This window comes from Arvicanthis niloticus, chromosome 3, assembly GCF_011762505.2.
Source record: "Arvicanthis niloticus isolate mArvNil1 chromosome 3, mArvNil1.pat.X, whole genome shotgun sequence".
NCBI classification, from domain to species: domain Eukaryota; kingdom Metazoa; phylum Chordata; class Mammalia; order Rodentia; family Muridae; genus Arvicanthis; species Arvicanthis niloticus.
In genome coordinates, this window is record NC_047660.1 from 7,075,148 (window position 1) to 7,094,388 (window position 19,241).

Genomic DNA, 19,241 nt, shown 5'->3' on the forward strand with positions numbered 1-19,241 from the left:
ATGTTTCAAATTTCTACAGGATCACCACTGTCAGGTCAGGGTTGGGTGCAAAATTGAAACAAGGCATTTCTAATAAAATACAATCAGAGACTAATCTACACTTTGATTAATGTTAGCCTCTATATGCATTAAGGATTAGATCATATATACCACAGTCACCTGAACTTGTTGTTATCCTTAATAAGCATAGGAACCAGTGTTCTCAGATTTTAATTGTCTCATATTAAGAAGTGCAGCTAGAAACAGTATGTACACTATACATGTGGAGGCTATACCTTTGAGGAAGTAGACCAAGGTTGGGAAAGGTCAACGGGATGATTTTTGCATCCCAGACATCAGTAATAATGCAAAAGGTCCCATCAACTTGAAAATATCCAAAACTAAACTCTAAGAAGTTCATTGTAATGTTCATTCTTATGCAAGAAAATAAAACCCCTAAGATAACATTCCACAGTTGATTCTATTGAGATAGTTTGTCTGTGGTCACAGCCACTTATAGTGACCAGGGCATGCCTCCAGGGAGTGACTTTTCAAAAAAAAGAGGAAAAGAATGAGAGAGGGAGAGAGAAAGAGAAGTAGGGGCAAAGGAGAAGAGGAGAGAAGAGTGGGGGAGAGGTAAAGGGGGGGTTGGGGTACAGGCCTGGATTAAAGCTCAGAGGTACACGCACGTGTCTAGCTTGCACTATGCCCAAAGTTTCTCTGAATGTGCCATTGTTTGTGAAGGTTTACTAGCAGGATCACCTTTATGGTCTAATAAGATAGATCATATAATCATATAACAGAATTAGAGTAATGAAATGATACAAATTATTGCTATGATTATCATATATATGATATATATCAATCATATATCATATAATAAAATACCATATCATAAAATAGTGAGATATATTTTATATATATAATACATATTATATACATATAACATATATAATATGATATATATATATATATATATATATAGGAAGAACACATCTAGAAGATTACATTTATGTTAGATTTAAAAGTCTCATGAAATTGACATATTGTCATAAAAATATCTTAGCTCCTCTTTTATGCCAGTCTCATAGAACTGCAACAGAGGAAAGCATTTCTAAAGAATTCATCACCAACAATGTCAAATATACTCCTGTCAAAAATCCATGTCGCTGTCTAGTAGTTTGACAATGAATCCCTAAGTATAGGAACTCATTTTAATACTCATTTTTTTAAAGAGGGAGGGAGATTTGTTAGTTAAGACAAATGAGATATAAGATTAACTGATATAATAGCAGAAGTGCCTGGCTTGGTCTAATTGAAAGAAGTTCCTTCTCTGTAAGAAGAAATATCAAAACTTTCACGAAGCTAGTTGCCATCTACTATTTTTTTTTTTTTTGAGAAATAAACCTTCTGTCCTCTGAATTCTAGAATGAGCAGCATCCCTGTGGAGGACAGCTTTGTAAATGCATGCAGTTAGCTTCCAAACACAAGATGAGGGCAACAGCAGCAGCAGATCTCACTCAGCTGCTCTCTGCAATGAAGGATAAGATGTCTCAATGTGTAGTGATGAATACTGAATGCCACTGGACTTGTAATCTGTCAATCAAGGGCAAGTGCTCCCTTGTGGGATTCGAGTGAAAACACTCATAGCATCACACTTAAATAAGGAGTTCTTTCACATCTATGACAGATAACACAAGGCAAGAGTGAAGACCAGGATGATGCTGAACACTCTTATAGAGAAGATGAAGCATCATCAGCATGGAAAAGCCACACCATCATGAGGACATCCATGCACTCATCATTTTATAACTTGGAGAAACAATTTGAAAAACAACCGTGTGCAACAATAATGTAAAGTAGCTATGAAATAAACCGATTTACTCACTATAGAAAAAAAAAACTCCTAACTGGATCTGTGGTGCTCTGACTGAAGAGAGTGAAGTGAATGGCCTGTTGACCTTGGGCAAGTGAACATGACCAATGATGAATGAGGAAGCCTTGGACAAGTTGCGAGTCTGGTTCACAGTGATTCCCAACGTAATGCATGTGTGTCTGTACCACTCCAGCCCCAAACATACCCTTAAGTTACTGAAATTTCTGTTAAAATTCAGATGGTATTAGAATATTTTTCAAGCTCCTGATTAGAAATTCAAGTAGAAATTATACCCATAATTGTCCTCACTCTCTGTGTTTCTCACCCAAAAATATTTCTTAAATTATGAAAACAAATCTGCTTACTTATGATCTGGAAGTGAAAGGAGAATCGAAATCCTTTATAAAGTGAAGCCCACTGTCTGCTGTAGAGTGTACAAAGTGGCCCACACCAGTGTGTGGGAAACACTCAGATGAAAGAGACCCTGTCATAGCCATTCCCAAGAGTCTGCCAGCTCAAAAAGAATACTGCAGTGCAAATACTTGCAAGTGACAAGACATTTCAAACGAAACTTCCCACTCGAGAAACTGAAGATAAGTTAAAGTAAAAGAAACCTTCAATTGGGATCACCCAAAGAATGAAACAGTGGCCTTCATTTTGCTGAGCCATCTCACAGGCAGGAGACAAACCCAAAAGAGCTTTGTTCACTCGGATTGTCATTATATGACATCATTATAAAATAGTATAAGTTCAATAATGTTCATGACTTTCCTAGACACAAACAAGATGGTGCATGTTTGAGAAGGAATAGAAACCTCTCACTTAAAAATGTTTTTTTCCTAGTAGAGAAAAGCATCTCATAAAAACATCGTAGTGAAGAGGACCCAGCTTTGCCTACCATCAAACTTCTTGTGCCTTGACACAAACGTGGTCCTCACAAAATGACTCGTCTCTTCTACAAGGTTTTCAAACTCCAGTTTACTCTGTTGGCTTAACTTGTCTTCCATTTCCGTGGTGCAGCAGGTATATTCCTGAGGGCAGATGCGTAGATGCTCCCCTGCAATGAGAAGACAGGAGCCATCACTACAAAATGTCAAGGACTTTCGGTAGATTTGATTCAAATCCTGGGGGCACCTGTCCCTTCCCCTCCCCAGCCATCTGCCTAGACACAACCTGGATGTCATCATCTGTGTGCTTACCAACCCCAAGGCCTGAAAGACTTGAGTCAAACCTAATATTTGCTCTCTGTGCTCACCACAAAACTAAGTGCAGGTGTGTGTAAGCCCTCAAAACACCTGTTTGATTTTTTCTGTTGTTTTTTCTTCCCACTTGTATTCAAAATGTTCCAAATGCCATCAGGTGACAAGAGTTATCAGAGAGTCTTAAGTGTGCTTGTCTTTGGAAATATCACGAAGGTGAATGATGCTGAGTCTCATCCCCATATCTGTTAGGCAGCAGGGGCAAGAGATGGTCGTGTAGATACTTGTGTGTGCTTGCCTGGCGGCTGTCTGTGGGAATAAGGAAGTGAGAGGGAGAATGCCTTTAGTGGTGATCTCCTGTGTCACACACTCTTCAGTTGACATTTCTTGTTAGATAGAATCTGTTCTGGAAGGGAAAAGCCATTGATGAGTTTAAGTGATCCTTGTATCATGTGGAAACCTACAATTAAAGGGAGAGACTCTTAGTTTAATCTGCCAGCTTGTCTCTGGGCCTCTTCGTTGACTTTGCTTTGACATTAATTCTATGGATTATGGGAAATGGCTTTATCACAAAAGCAGAGTCTAGATAGAAGAAGGAAAACAAACTCAACATCCTGCTGTAAAAGCAAATTCATACCCAGATGTGGAAGTCAGACTAGACAATGGAATGAATTTAGTACTTAATGTTACGATGATTAATTTTATATATGATGATAATGGGATAAATAAAATTTCTTGCAGCCCAGTGTGAAATGTAGAGTGTCTCACACCCCCACAAGCCTTTTGATACTTATGAAATACGACTGGGGTGGCATGTTTTCCAAAGCTTACATATTTTTAAATATCTAATTATTTACTTACTTACTTTCTCCACCCTAACAAATCTTTTCTCCTCATTGCCCCCTCCCTTTCTTCTCAGAGATTGGGAAGCCCACCCCCTCTTTGGTATCACCATACCCTGGGATATTCAGTCACAACAGGACAAAGAAAGAGTTTCAGACCAAGTTTACATATTAAAAGTAGAACTTATGTGACTTCCAAGATGGTATGAGACCATTGAAACCACATATAATTTTATAACCAGAAAAAGGGGGGGGGGGCTATCACTGTTGAGAATAAAAAGCATCTAATTCACATTCATAGCTCCTTAGAAGGAACAAGATACTTAGAAACAGAGACACTGTGTCACATCACTTACATTTTCTATATGTTTTAAATAATTCATAGTACACTTTTGAAGTTGTTCCTGAAAAAGTAGCAGTTCTAGGATGTACTGGAGGGACGGTCTGTGTTAGGTAATAAGAAAAAGGAGCCTTCCATGATCTTCAGAAGTCATTCTGGTGCTGGCACTCTCCTATTGTCCCCAAACCACCTCACAGAACTTCAGTCTCCAACATGATTACTCTAAGGACACAACAAAATAGGCCAGGCAAGGCCATTCCAGTTACCTCATCTGAGCTTAGACAGCAAGGTCACTGTGTTATCAGGGAAGGCCTATCACTCCTCTATTTGGTCCCCTGGAGAACCGCATTTTCTTCTTATGGTTGTCAGTCACTGCTTTTATGGGACTACCTGCCAGGAGCCAATCTGAAGGAAACGAGCGGACATTTGAGACCTATCCCTGTCTCTATGAACCATCTAATTCTTCAATGAAGAAGCAGAAAAAGCTCTTTTGTACAGGAAACCCCAGGTCTAAGCATACACGGGTGCATGGGAGCATGCACTTTCATGCACATGCAAACACAGATAAATATGAGGCGCTCATGAAAACTTGCTTTGCTCTGAGATTAGGTTTGGCAGGGGTATATGAGTGCTCTTCTTTCATGGCCTCTATGCTAAAGCAATTCCAACCCCTGCTTTTGTAGATATGGTGAGTACACCTGGGAAAATATCAAAGATCAACATTGTGTGCTATACTGAAGCCTTATGAAATTCAAATTCAAGTCTCAGTAGATAAAATGCTAACCACACACCACAGATGATGGTAATCTTTGTATCATTTCATTGACTCTATCAACATTAGGATGCTATGAATGTAGTTATGATTGAGACTGCACAGGCTGAAATAACAAAATTATTTACCTCCCTCTGATCATGCTCAAAGCTAGTTCACCATATGAAGAAAGTAGATCTAACCCATGCTATGAGAACTTTTCTCTGTTGGAGTAATTTGAGCACTGGGAAGTATTTCGTATAGTGGTAATCTCAAAGTTACAAGTTATAAAGAAAGAAAACAAGTGGTCTTTATGGATTCTCAATCATATTTTTTTTTCAAATTAGATTCTCTATAACATATGCTATATAATTAGATATATAATTTATCTAAATCAGAGAGTAGATAGGCATATCAGGATGTGCTCTTGATAACAAAAATCAGCATAAGAGGCCACAGACGAAGAAAATGAACAGCTAAAACTTTATATTTAAGCATATCAATCCCTGATTGACAAATTGTATGTGAAAATGACTATATAGATTCATGCTATAAGATCAAGCCCAAGCACAGACAACAGGAATGACAGAAATTGACAAATCTTGGGGGAGTTAATGCCAGCGAAATCTTGAATTACTATTATTGTTATTATTATTATTATTATTATTATTATTATTATTATTATTATCATTTTGGTCCTTGAATTTTTCTTTAGTAAATAAGCTAACAATTAGATTTGGAAGAAGAAATCTCCAACAGAATCCTGCACAGTGAACTCAAGGGCATGCAGTTAGATCTTAAACTGTCCTTAAAAGATCAGGCTGTTCCTCCTATGTGTGTCCCTTTCAATTATGTCAATTTTTACAATATCTCTTCCCCAAAGCCAGCCCAGATGCTCATTTCTATGCCAAGATGCTGTGGTGACAACAGAAATTTGATCCTGGCAAATCCCACAGCCTCCAAACATGGCGCTGGGTCTGAAAACTGCCAAAATTAGACTTGGTGACTGGCAGGGTGGCTAAGGGCAGCAGACAGCAGGGCCTCATTAGTCAAGTGAGCTAGCCCCTGCAGGTCTGCTACCACAGACTCACTGAACTCACAGGTGACAACCGGGGACCTCAGAGTGTGAATCCCTAACAAGCAATAGAAGTGATATGCCAGGAAGGACTGATGTCTCAGGCTCCAGGCCACCACATTTTCAAATTCTCTATACATTGAGAACCCTGTGAAAGATTACTATCCAGGTTCTTTCTAGGTGGCAGGCAGGAGATCAGGAGGTAAAAATTTTAAAGATGACAAGATGTTACAAAGTGCTTTGATTCTTACACCTCCAAGTGAGGTCCGACAGAAGGGTAGTATTTGCTTTAGATTTGGCCATGTTCAGATTCTGTCATCTAAGAAGAAAGATGAAGGGATGAAAGGTATTCTCTACACAGTTGAGGTTTAGTTACAGTTTTCTATATAGGAGATAGTTTGCTTTGGAGTTAACATACCTGGACTGACAATAGTCTTCTAAAATTATATATATATATATATATATATATATATATATATATATATATATCAAGTGGATGTGTCCAAGCAAAAGAAATCGGCATTTTTTAAATGACTGGTTCAGGTTATATTTACATACATAAATTTAAATTTATTAAACATCCAAATGAGTACTTTCTAAAATATTTCTACTGTAAATATTCCTTCCATGTATCTAAAGTCACCTATTGTTTAAGAACATTAATCAACATAATAAAAATATTCAAATTAGTTTGAGAAAACTAAACTAATATTCTGCTTTTGAAGGTCTTATTTAAATCACTTCTATGGCTGTCATCCTTTGGAATTAGATTCCTGGTAAGGGCTAAATGGTGATTCATGTAGTTCTAACAAATTCACTAAGAAATTCTAAAAAATCCCTTTAAAAATGAAATCAAGAGGTTAGTTGTTTAATTTGACTCCCTAATTCCATAGGGAGAATTTCCAACCTACAACCCTGGATGATACAAATTGCTATATACCTGTTGTCTCCATGGTACACTGATCTTCCTATGTCAGACTCTTAGAGTATCAGGCCAACAAGGACAAAAGAAGAAATTCTTTTCAGAGTGGTCAAGAAAAAGACATATGAAGTGAGCAGTGATTAGAGTCAGCAGGACAGAGGACAGACTTCCTTACTGCTATGACAACTTATGTAGGCTCTATGGAATTTTTACATTGCTAATAAACTGGTCAATGCAGCCTCCCTCAACCCTGTTGCCCTTGCAGGAGGCAGGAGAGCTGGACATTAGCCTATAGCAAGGCTACTGGTTCACGAAAGCAATCCCACAATGGTGCAATGAGACAATTTATATTTACAAGGGGATATTGACGTCTACAGCAAAGAGTGAAAGAGAGATTGTTGGAGGCAGATTGTATTTTCAGATTCAGATATATTACATCCTTTCAGCGGCCTTAAATCCTTACACACCAGTGTTCCCCTTACAATTTAGCTCAGGAATAGCTAGAGGAAGTTATAATAGAGCATGAAGGAGCACAGCAGTGTCCAGTTGCATTCTAGATTTTGAAGCTTCTGTGTTCACATGTTTTACTGCTAACTAATAACAAGTAATAATTACATAAAAATATTTCACAATGTACTGTGATTTTGCTGGCTGCTAAGTTTACTGAAGTGTTCACACTGTACTTGTACTGGAAAATAAATAAAATGTTTCCTGTTTCTCTGACCTAGGATGGCATGGGTAGATTATTGAGATACGGGAAGAGTTATGTCTGTGTCCTGGGCTATGGCAGTTGAGAACTTAAATAAGGAGCTAGGCGGTGGTGTAAAGGCATTTTGAGGATGCAGTTAACAACTGTAAACATCTGGTTTTAAGAAGAACATCATGATTAATAATGTAAGAGTCTTAACCAATCCTGAGAACTGAGGTATCATGGGAAAAAAATTCCTCCAAATTATAGCCTCAGCTCTTGCCTCAGTCTTCAGGATCTGTTCTGCATATTGTGAAATTGTCAACTTGGGTCTCATTTCACTCAGTACAATCCCTCATAGTAACCCTCAATGCAAGCACTTGCATGTGCGTTTAGATATATGAAGCTCTTTCATATATACAGAGGATTCTCTAACCAAGAGCATTAGGAATCTCAGAATAATACACACCATCTCTGTTCCTATAGTGGAGCTCATGCAATTGCCTACAATCATTAAAATTTAACCTACAACCTACAAACATGAAAGCTCTGTTTTGTTCTTTCAGTGTCCATCCATAGTGATATCTGAGGGACTGAAAGTAAAGTCAACATTGTATGATCAAATATTACCCATTAGCTCCACAGAATTTTATTTTGTTGGGTTTGATTTAAAAGCAAGACACATTCCAGTGTAATTTTGAAATTACACAAATCCCCATAGTATAAATATTTCCAGCGAGGCAGATTTCTAGCAACCAAAACGGTGTTCCCAGATGTCAGTGTGGGAGGGATGTTCAATAGCAGCCATTACAGAACACGCCCTCCCTTGGATCCAGCAGGCCTGGGGAATGTGACTGACAGTAGAACGGGCAGGGAAGAAAATGAGTTTGTGTTGCCTTACTTCTGCTTTCATGAAATTTACTTAACTGTAAATGCATACAGTACAGTCGTTTTTGCTGGGATTTGGTGTTATGTTTGTTTTGCATATTTGAAGCGGGTTTTGCTATATGGTACAGACTGGCTTTTCTCATTATGTAGTGTGGCAGCATAGGGCCGTATACAACGTTCCATTTCCCTGACTCTGCTCCCTTTATGTAGTTTTAGTAATCCCTGTGCTTAATGATAGATTCTCCAAATAACTGGTAACATGAGCATCAAGTCTGACTATTCCATTACTAGCAGAGCAAGAAGCAGAGCTGAAAGGGGTGGCTGGATGCCTGCTTCCCCCTCTCAGTTAAGCCCCAAGTCCAATGGGAAAGCCCTTAGCCTATGAGAATCCACAATTTTGCAATATAGGAAGACATATGGTTGAAATGCCCCTTTGAATCAAGGGAAAGTTGCCTGATCACTATTGTTAACTGTCAGAGCATAAGAGAAGTTGTTCTGTATGGAAGAGGGTGGACTTGTATAGATGCTTTCAGAATGTCAGACAATGGGGAACTCAGCTCCTCGTACTGTGATAGTCACCAAGAGTCAGAGCAGAACACTTAGTGTGCAAGAGGAACCATGGTGATAGAAGTAATTTCTGGAGTGGCTGATGTCCCAGGGCAGAAGGTATAGTTGTGAAACGTTTCTTGATATGGAAGAGTAAGCAACCTAAAATGTGTTATTCGAGAGACAGCGGTTTCTCCTCACTGCTACCACACCTTCTTATTCCTTCCTATCAGTCACCCCTTTGGTATAGATTTTGTCAGAGTTTACATAAGAAAAGTAAGCCAGGGATGTAGCTTAGTTGCAGAGGACTCACCTAACATGCATAAAGCCTAGGTTTGATTGCTACTCCACAATAACAAAATGTCAAATCCAAATGAAACAACAAAAGACGTCCATGTGATTCTCATTTCATTCACTCATTTGTCGCATGGCATACAGGTCACGAGTGAACTGATAATTATTATGTTTAACGTTAAGAGATACAGAGAGATCTTATCTTTAAGATCACCACACCCATGATCTCAATGTTCCCACAGTATAAATACAAGTTGCATGAGAGCAAATAGCTGGGCATTCATCCATCTCACAGGCTTTGATGCCCTTAAAAGAACAAAGGTTACATGAACTGTATGATGATATTTTTTCTCACTTGATCTCTAGTTAAGGAGTAACCTATGCCTATGTATCTCTAAGGGACATTTCAAGTAGGAGTACTTAAGAAGAAGTTGCACCTGTCCTCTTTTCCCTGACTAATGACTTTTAGAAGTCAGGATGTGAAATATTTTAGCACGGAGCCGACAGCAATCAAGCTTAAAAAAAAAAAGTTTCAGAGTTCATCATTCAAACAAGCACACTTCTTGGAAGGCTTTGCTGCAGTCGTATTACATTATGTATGTATTAGGTTGCATTATACAATATATTTCTTATGGTAATTTTGGGTAAAACATCTGAAAGTTTCATATTAAGGGAAGGGGTTATATGCAGACAGAGACAAAAACGGAAGAGAGGAGAGAGCACCCTGAAGAGTGTGTGCTCACGAACCATCAATTGCCAGGCATCAATTGCCAGGGCTTACTCAGATGGATTTAATGAACTTCATGTACACCTCCACCATCCATATTATATATATACACATATTATACACACACACACACACACACACACACACACACACACACACACACATATATATATATATATATATATATATATATATATAGAATTATGCTAAGACATTTCCCTGCTTCCTGTAAAGAATTTATACAGGTTACTTTTTTCACATGTATTTCAAAAATGAATACTCTTAGTGGTCTAAAGAGACGCCAGTCACTAAACCCAGACAGGAATTTTGAGTAGCACTCATTAGCAAGTATCAGACTTCCTCAGACACCTGGAGCCCATACCTTAGTGACAGCCCAAATCTTTACATTCCAATATTCAAAGACGACATTAATCCTATTTCATGAATGACATCGTCTCTGAATTTGATCCTCTTCCCAGGTTCCATCTTTATGAACCAACCTGGCAAGATCTAGTTAAGCTTCTCCAGAAACTGCTTGCCAAACACAGGCAAGCTGTAACTCACCAGCTCCCATAACCTTCTGCAGCTCCGCTGACCAACATGCTGACTTATTTCTTTTGCTTTCTGTGACCCATATTGCATCCATCAAACCAACTGCCTCCTACAAATTCACCCACAGATGATGATCAATTTCACGTTTATTGCTGCTGTAATCCCGCTCTTGTCTTTGCTTACTCAAAGTTAGCCATTTCTACAATTGAATTGGGTGATCCCATGGTGATAGACAATAAACCAATTTACAAAGTGCTTGTTTTTGACCTTGATAACAGCAGATCAGCATTCCTACTAAATTATATGACAGCCCACTTGAAAACTTAGGGTTTACTGTTCAAAGCTCAATAGCTGTAAACTAGTTCACAGACTGATTCAGTACAGGGGCCAAGTCTAGGTGAGAGTGATTAAGAACCTAATCAAACTGAACTGCATGTAAGCTTTTATGAAAAATTATTCCCTCCTCTATAAAATACTGCAGTTTCAGTGGGCATCTGTAAAACCGTGACTGCTCCACTGATGGTATCATACAGAGAAAAGCAATAAAAGGCAGAGTGGCTGGAAATGTCACAAGATCTATAGTGCAGTCCACAAGTGTATATTTCACTAATTGTCTACCTCTATGACAATGAAACTCCATAATATCCAACCTTTTACAACTCATAGAGTCATTAATTTATAATAATTGCTTTAATTCCCACAATTCATTGAAGATAGATGCCGACAGGTAAATAGCATCAGTCTCTATTTTAGAGATGACTGATGGGAGACCTCTATAAAGCAGACAGCCCTCATCCCTAGGCATTTCTTTGGCGATTAATAAAGGGCAAGAGGTGGCTTTCTGAAACTTGTGTACAGGGACCTTGATCTTTTAAATGGCACCGCTTCAAAGGCTGTAATAAATTTACGCATCTTTTTCAACCAGGGGCTTTAAAATGTCTCCAGTCAGGAGGTAGCATTAGAGCCAAACATTGTCATTAATATATTTGTGTGACTAAAACTTGGGTATAATTTTTTAAACACAGAAGAATATAGATACTCAGGAAAGACAAGACAACCACCTACTTGAAACTACCACATGCATTCCACACAGTTGAAGGGAAATGAGTATCTCAGCAAGAGTAAAGGAATGAATTTAAAAATCAATATGAATGTTCAAAAATCTCAAATAATCTTAATAGAAGATTATTTGTCACATTGGTGACAAATTTTTGGCTCTTATTTCATCTTCTGTCTATTTTTCTTTGTGCAGTTTTTGTTGTTGTCCTGGGGTTGGTTGTTTGTTTTTACACTGCCCCTGAAAGAGGGAGAATTGACAGAAATATTGTTTCTATGACACTGCTGAGAACCACATGCAGTCCTGCAGGGACCCACCCTTTAAAGCCAAATAGGCTGCATGAGTAAATGTGATTTACATTCCAAGAACTCTTAATTCGTCAGATTGCTTCTTTCAGAGTTAGACTTTTCTGCAGAAGGTCATGGGCCATGACCTCGTTTTAATGACTGGATAAAGTGCAATGACATTATAATTTTTTGGAGAAATACTGTTTCAGAAAAATTAACATTGGTTGGTCGAGGTCAATCCATTCCTCTTGGTCATGGCAAGGTTTACTGTCTTTGGTTAAAATTCCTATATCATGTTTTTGACTCAAGAGAAAACATATGAGACTACATTAAGGCAAGCCATATGCAAAGACTAATTTAGTGAAAAAAATAAATTCAAGTTAGCTTCCATGTAGAACTTCTATGATCTGAGTGTCTGAGTTTACATCCCCAGGATTCCTGCATGTTTTTCAGGGGAGAAACATTTATCAATTTTACCCTAATTCCTTGAGACATCCAGTAATTTAAAAAAAAAAAAAAAAAAAAAAACTAAAAATAAAATGAAAACCTACACTGATTGCTTTTGTGAAGATTAAGACATGTCCACAACATATCTAAATCCATCTATCTGCAAATTTACTATACTGTATACTTTATAAATCCACAACATATTTAAACCCATTATTCTGTAAATTTACAGTACCATAGACTTACATATTTACAACATATCTAAATCCATCAGTCTACAAATTTACTATACAATTCACTTTAATGCAGTATCATTCGAAATCACCTGTGGAAATACCTCTGTATCCATCCATCTCTTATCATTGTCCTTCAGTTTTCTGCCAGACAGAACACTGACAGCCTGAAAGTGTTATGCTCAGTCATATCCTAGACCTTACTGAGAAACAATATTCTTCCTGGTAAGAAAGCACAAACCTCCCATTTGTATCATCTCCTTTCTGTTGCATATCTTTAATTCTCACTTAAAAATCACTTTAAGACTTTCCCTGATCTTCCAGGATCTAGCATCTAGACCCTAAAGACACTGGACCATAATAATGACACATGGTCCTCGATGCACATCAATGCACAGAGATACACTTAATGCATCCATGCATCTGGAAGAAACAGAATCTACTGGAGACCTGATTCTCTACTCAGTTCCTCAACTATGCTCTTAATATGCGCAATACCCAGACCACAATGACGTTTTATATATTTTGGGTCAACAAGTAAAGAAATATAATAAATCAATACAATAATGTAAGTAATGGACATACATTATATAAATTCAATGAAAATATTAGGATCACTTTGAAACAGTTAAAAATACCATTGTTAAACCATGGCATAGCCAGGGGAAAGCAGCAAATCGAAAGCAGACTCCAGGAATTCTGTTTTAGAGTCTGAGTATATGGTGATTTTTAAAATATGCTGCCACTCAAACTACCTTTTATGAAAAATGTATTTGAGTTCTCCATTTACATCTCTTATAAAATACCCATTGCTAATGCTACTACTCATATACATAATTATTAAATAAATGTAATGCCACAATGGCATTTTAAATGTAAAAATGTCAAAGTAGGCCATTAAAATAATATTCATGTTAATAAATAGATATCCGTACCATGAATGAAAGTGAGGTAAAGGAAAGAGAAGTTAGATGTTAATTCTAATGTAAAGTCACCACAGTAAAGCAAAAGCATAGCTATTCGTATAGAGTAAGAAAGGCATACATACAACAGTTTAAACATCACAATTTGTAGAGATCTTATCTAAGAAAATTACCTCCAAAAATTGCTAAGAATTGGGTAAATTATTGAGAATGCAAAAATATGACAAATATATTTTCTCTTAAATACTATTTCTGTCACATCCTGAGACTATTCAAAATATATTATTATTGCATAAGAATATTCTTTGTTGGCAGTCAAATAAACGTAGGTTCTGTAGTAGATAGTCCATGAACAGTGTTTTTCTGTTAGAATAAGTTTAAAGATGCTTAAAATTTTTAAAGAGGTTGTGTTTCCTTTTGGGTTGGAGGTTCCATTCATGGGAGAGAGACATATGAAGAACAGTAACTACCCAATAATTTAAAAAGGGTAGAAGGTTCTGTAAGAGAAATGTCATGGAAGAGAATCAGACTAACTAAATAGAACTGCAATGCTGTGCAGTTGAGATGTGAGTTACTAGCTGAAGTCATTGGCTGTTGGTTCACAATATCTATACCTTCACCTACGTTTTTCTGTCACGACCAATACTGGATGGTAATACTTTGTAAATGTGCTTGTATGCAATAATCCATTTTCTAGGATATTCAGCTGAGCCCTTCAGTTTGAAATCTCATTAACTAACATCAAGTTCAATATTCCTCAAACTTCCCTCTGCAGAAAGCTTTGAGGGAGGCAAACTGAAAAGAAAATTGCTGCAGAATAGACAGAGGTCAGCCTCCACTCCAGACCACTAGAATTTGTTTGGAGGAGTTGCCAGAGATGGTGGTCTTTTAGAGTCAGTGGCCAGTGGAACTCTCGAATGTGGTAGAAGGTCTCACCATGTTTTTAGATATACTTCTAGAAGCTGCTCCAGCCGCTGCACTCTGAATCACTCTCTTTCCTAAATACATAACTGGGTTTTGATAACTTATTTTATGGGAAGAACGTTTTGCTAGCTCTCATGTGGGGAGGAGGATTAGCTTTCAGACCCTTCTCCCAGGGCATTGTGGAGAAGTGTAAAAGGCAAAAACTGGTTTCTTCACCTTGCACTGGAAGTGGCTGAGATTGCCAAGTTTGGGTATATGTACCCTGTGAAGAATGAGAATATATTCTCTTTTCTTCTTCTGCCTCCACATTAATTTCTTTCCTCCTAGTCCCCATGTCATAGGGGAAATTTTTCTGCTACAAGGAATGGTGGATCCTAGCCAGGTTTGCAGCTTCCATAAAATTCAGTCCTAAACTAATTCTGCTAGAACACTTATCTCCACTTTGAGCCAACAACCTGATGTGCATTTTACCACTACTGAAAGGGTCTAGGGCATTACTGACAGATTGGATATGTTTTGCTGTATTATTTTAGCTAAATCTGAGACTGCACACAGAGTGCTTATTTAGGCAATGCTTTAGTGGTTTAACATCACCAAAATATAAGAATTTAGGTTATGCAGGGGAGAAAATGACATACAACAGCTTTGGTGGTTGAAAACTGTCATATGAGGCAATTCTTACTAATTTCTATTGGTGGTAAGCTCTGCCTTGCTTCTAACTTTAACCAGATTGATCTTTAAAATAACTAAGGCATCAGCAATCTTAAATTGAAAAGTGTCTTTTTTATTGGTTATTTTATTTATTTACATTTCAAATGTTGTCCCCCTTCCCAATTTCCCCTCCACAAACCCTCCATCCCATTCTTCCTCTCCTTTGCCTCTAGGAGGGTGCTCCTCCACCCACCCACCCACACCCACCTCACCGCTCTAGCATCTCCCTATGCTGGGACATGAAGCATCCACAGGACCAAGGGTCTCCCCTCCCATTGATCCAGATAAGATTATCCTCTGATACATATGTAGCGGGTACCATGGACCCATTCATGTATACTCTTTGGTTTGTGGTTTAGTCCCTAGGAGAGCTCTGGGGAATCTGGTTATTTGATGCTGTTGTTCTTCCAGTAGGGTTGAAATCCCCCTTCAGCGTCTTCAGGCCTTCCCCTAACTTTTCCACTGGGGTCCTCAGGCTCAGTCTGATGGTTGGCTGTGAGTATTTGCATCTGTATTAGGCAGGTGCTAGCAGAGCTTATCAGAGGAAATCTATACCAGGCTCCTGTCAGCTTCTTGGCATCAGTAGTATTGTCTGGATTTGGTGTATGCAAATGGGATGGATCCCAGGAGGGGCAGTCTCTGGATGCTCCATCCTTCAGTATCTGCCCTGGTTTCTGTCCCTGCATTTCCTTTAGACAGGAACAATTATGGGTTAAAAATTTTGAGATGGATGGGTGGACCTATTCCTCAACTGGAGGCGTGACTATCTACTGGAGGTGGTCTCTACACGTTCTATCTCTCGTTTGTTAGGTATTTCGGCTAATGTCATTCCTATTGGGTCCTGGGAATCTATTGCTTCACCGGAGTCTGGGACTTTCTAGTGGCTACTCCCAGTTCCCCACTTCCCATTGCTATGTAATTTTAGGATGTGAACAACAGACTTAGCTGTAAGATGGTGGATTAACAGTTACATCTGTGTGACCCATGAAGCACCAGAGTAGGAGTAGGAATATAAATAATAGAGTCATCTGCTACAAGAGACACAGCTAAGGCAGTGGTGGTGGTAATGTTTTCTTAAGAAGGAAGCATTGGTAGTACCATGCACCTCATGTCAGGTCCTGGACAGGAGTGACGGCCAGGGTGGTGCTCTCCCTTGTGGAACATGGGCTTGCAGGAGAATGTACTTGGCAAAAAGCCTACAGGTGCTGGAGATACAACCAGAGGCTAGATACAGAGTGCAGAGAGAGAAAGCCAGAGCAGAGCAGGCTGTGCAGCAATCCAGATTCTCAAGGCAATAATCCCACAGAGCACTTAGGAATCAGTTGCCTGGCTCTACTCTGGCCACTGTTTACATCAACTCCCCCAGACCATGGGAGCACACTGTTGAACATGTTGACATCTTTGGCAGGAGCAGCACAGATTCATGCCAGTGAAAAAGGTAAATATAACTGCACATGTCTTCCATGCCACCGGAGACTCAGTCACAGAAGGTCCCACACATTTAGTGAAAAACTGCCAAGTAGCAGTGAGACAGTCATAACTGATGGAGCCTCGGGCTACGTAGCTCTACTGCAAAGTGGACTTTCCACACTGACTTACCCACCAGTGGGCAGGATGGATTGACTGAATGTGTTTCTATTACTTAGACGGGGAGTCATCCCCACATCTACAGCGACTGCTACAAAAGTCACTTGAGGGGTACAGAAGAGCCACAGCGTTCCAAGTAGAAAAAGATGCCCACGGAAGTAGCGACACACTCCATTTCATATTACTTTCTTTTTTATATTTTATTTATGGTTTGGTTATATATATATATATATATATATATATATATATATATATATATATATATTTGTGGCTATCCTTTCTCCATAAGCATGCTACAATATTCTCACTGCTGTTTATTGCTCCAGTAAACTCATGTACTCATTCTCATTCATAATTTACCCTTTTTTTCCTTTATCTATTCTCTCATTTCACTGCTTAATTATTAATTCTTACTGCTCTAAAAACAATACCAACTGCATTTTCCCAAATCATTGACCTAAGGCCAGGTTCTCTGAACTATGTTAAGGGCACAAATGAAGGAGACAGGTATCTTAAAACCCAAGCCGGTTGTCAAACCAAATCTGTTAATTTTATTAGGTTAGCAGCTAATAATAAGAGGAATAAAACTCCAAGTAGAGACAACTCAAAGGAAGACTTATACACAATGAAAGGAATGGAGAATGTGGAAACACGAATGACTAGGGAACACCTACATCTTAACAGATGTAGAATTATCACAAAGAACCATTCATCCATATGATGGAACAATTACAAGTATTTGGGCACTAAACTTAGTGATCCCAGTGTTATAAAATGTAAGGTAAAGACATGCGTGCCAAGTAAGTGCTACGTTCATAAAAAAGGAATAGTCAGTATACCACCTTACCATGAAATAGACCTCCAAACCAGAATCAGTGAAGACATTTCAGGGCTAAACCTGAAAGAGCAGTTAGATGTGAGGAGGCCAATTACACTTAGATATGCAGCTAATACACAGAATACACATACATAGGAATGGATACAGTAAACACCAATTAATAAAACTCCAGTCAGTAGTACAAACAGTCCATAAACATATTCCTATTTTAGGTGGTTAAGTATCCTTACCACTTCACAATTCACACAGCCTTCAGAAGCCTTTCTACCCCAGTCAGATGGCAAGACTTCTAAACTGTGGTCACTAAGAAATCAGTATGAAGAGTACAACAGTTGAAAAAGAGAATTACCATATGATCCAACTCCTGAACCCCTGGGTCTGTATTCCCAGGACTCTGATATACCATAAGGGTATCTCACCACCCACACGTGCTTTCATTTTATCCACAAGAGGTAAGGCATAGAAACAGCAGAGGTCACCATGAAAAGATGAGTCTAGAGACATGTCATTTTAAACACTTTCAAATATCTAAGTGAAAGATGAATAAATTCTTCAGATATAATGATTGCAGGAGCTGCCATATTGAATCAGAAAACTGAGACCCTAGGAGGTTTTCAACTGGAGAAGATAAAGAACCATTCTGGTTGCTTACAGCATATTTACAACCTGACTTCAAATATGCATGGAAAGTGAAATCGAGCACAATAGAAGGTGATAACAGATACTTATTTGCAAGGTTTAAAAAAAAACTAGTCTTTTGATGAGCATATACTGTGGCTGAACAAATGTGAATATCAGAAAGCTTATGCCAAAAGCCTGCCAGGTAATGAAATGCATTCCCATGTCAACATTTGGGTAGTCCTGTTATTAACAGATGAATGCACACAGGTCTCATGTATATTATTATTTTCAAACACATAGCTAGGCAAAGTACCCAGTACTATTGTGGAACCAGATAGGGTCATATGTTAAATAGAGCCTTGCCACCAATGTCTCCTCATAACTATGCTTGATGTATTATCTTAGTATTTGTCACAATCTGTTAACGTTTTCCAAGAGAGATCACGCAGTATTAAAAGCCAGGGAGACCCACGGGACTCCTTCTTTCAGAAGTAATGCGGGCATACTGTACAGTCTAAAGCAGATGTGACAACTGTAAAAGCAATAGTTTTGTCAGGCTCTGAGAGAGGCCAACAGTGTGCAGGAATGGCTGCCAACTAAATACAAGTAAACTGGGACGTGCCAACGAGTCTAAAACTAACGTCTTGCTGGATGGAGAAGAGTCCTGCCACCTCCTGAAGACTGAAGATTAATATATCCAGCAGGTTCATGAAGAGGTCCATTTAGAGTTTGTATCATTTTCCCCTTTGAAAAATTCTTTCCCTGGGGTTAAATCTTAGACTTTTAAAAAACCTATATTTTATGAAAAGAAAAGTGCAATATCCTTCCAGGTGAAGACTCAGAAAGTAGATCCTATTAGCAAATTCCTACAACCTGTTAAAGAAGATGCTTTATAGTAGGTAGTTGGTTTCAAAGAGCTGCTTCTTTTGAGGAA

General features: G+C 38.4%; 1 protein-coding gene across 1 annotated transcript in view; it reads right to left on the bottom strand.

Annotated features, from left to right (window-relative positions):
* Gpc6 (glypican 6) overlaps positions 1 to 19,241 on the bottom strand; it is a 1,004,917-nt gene that overhangs the window by 753,621 nt on the left and 232,055 nt on the right. The window contains exon 2 of the mRNA XM_034498066.2: positions 2,754 to 2,912. Coding sequence (XP_034353957.1) covers positions 2,754 to 2,912 — 159 coding nt within the window. The remainder of the gene's footprint in view (positions 1 to 2,753; positions 2,913 to 19,241) is intronic.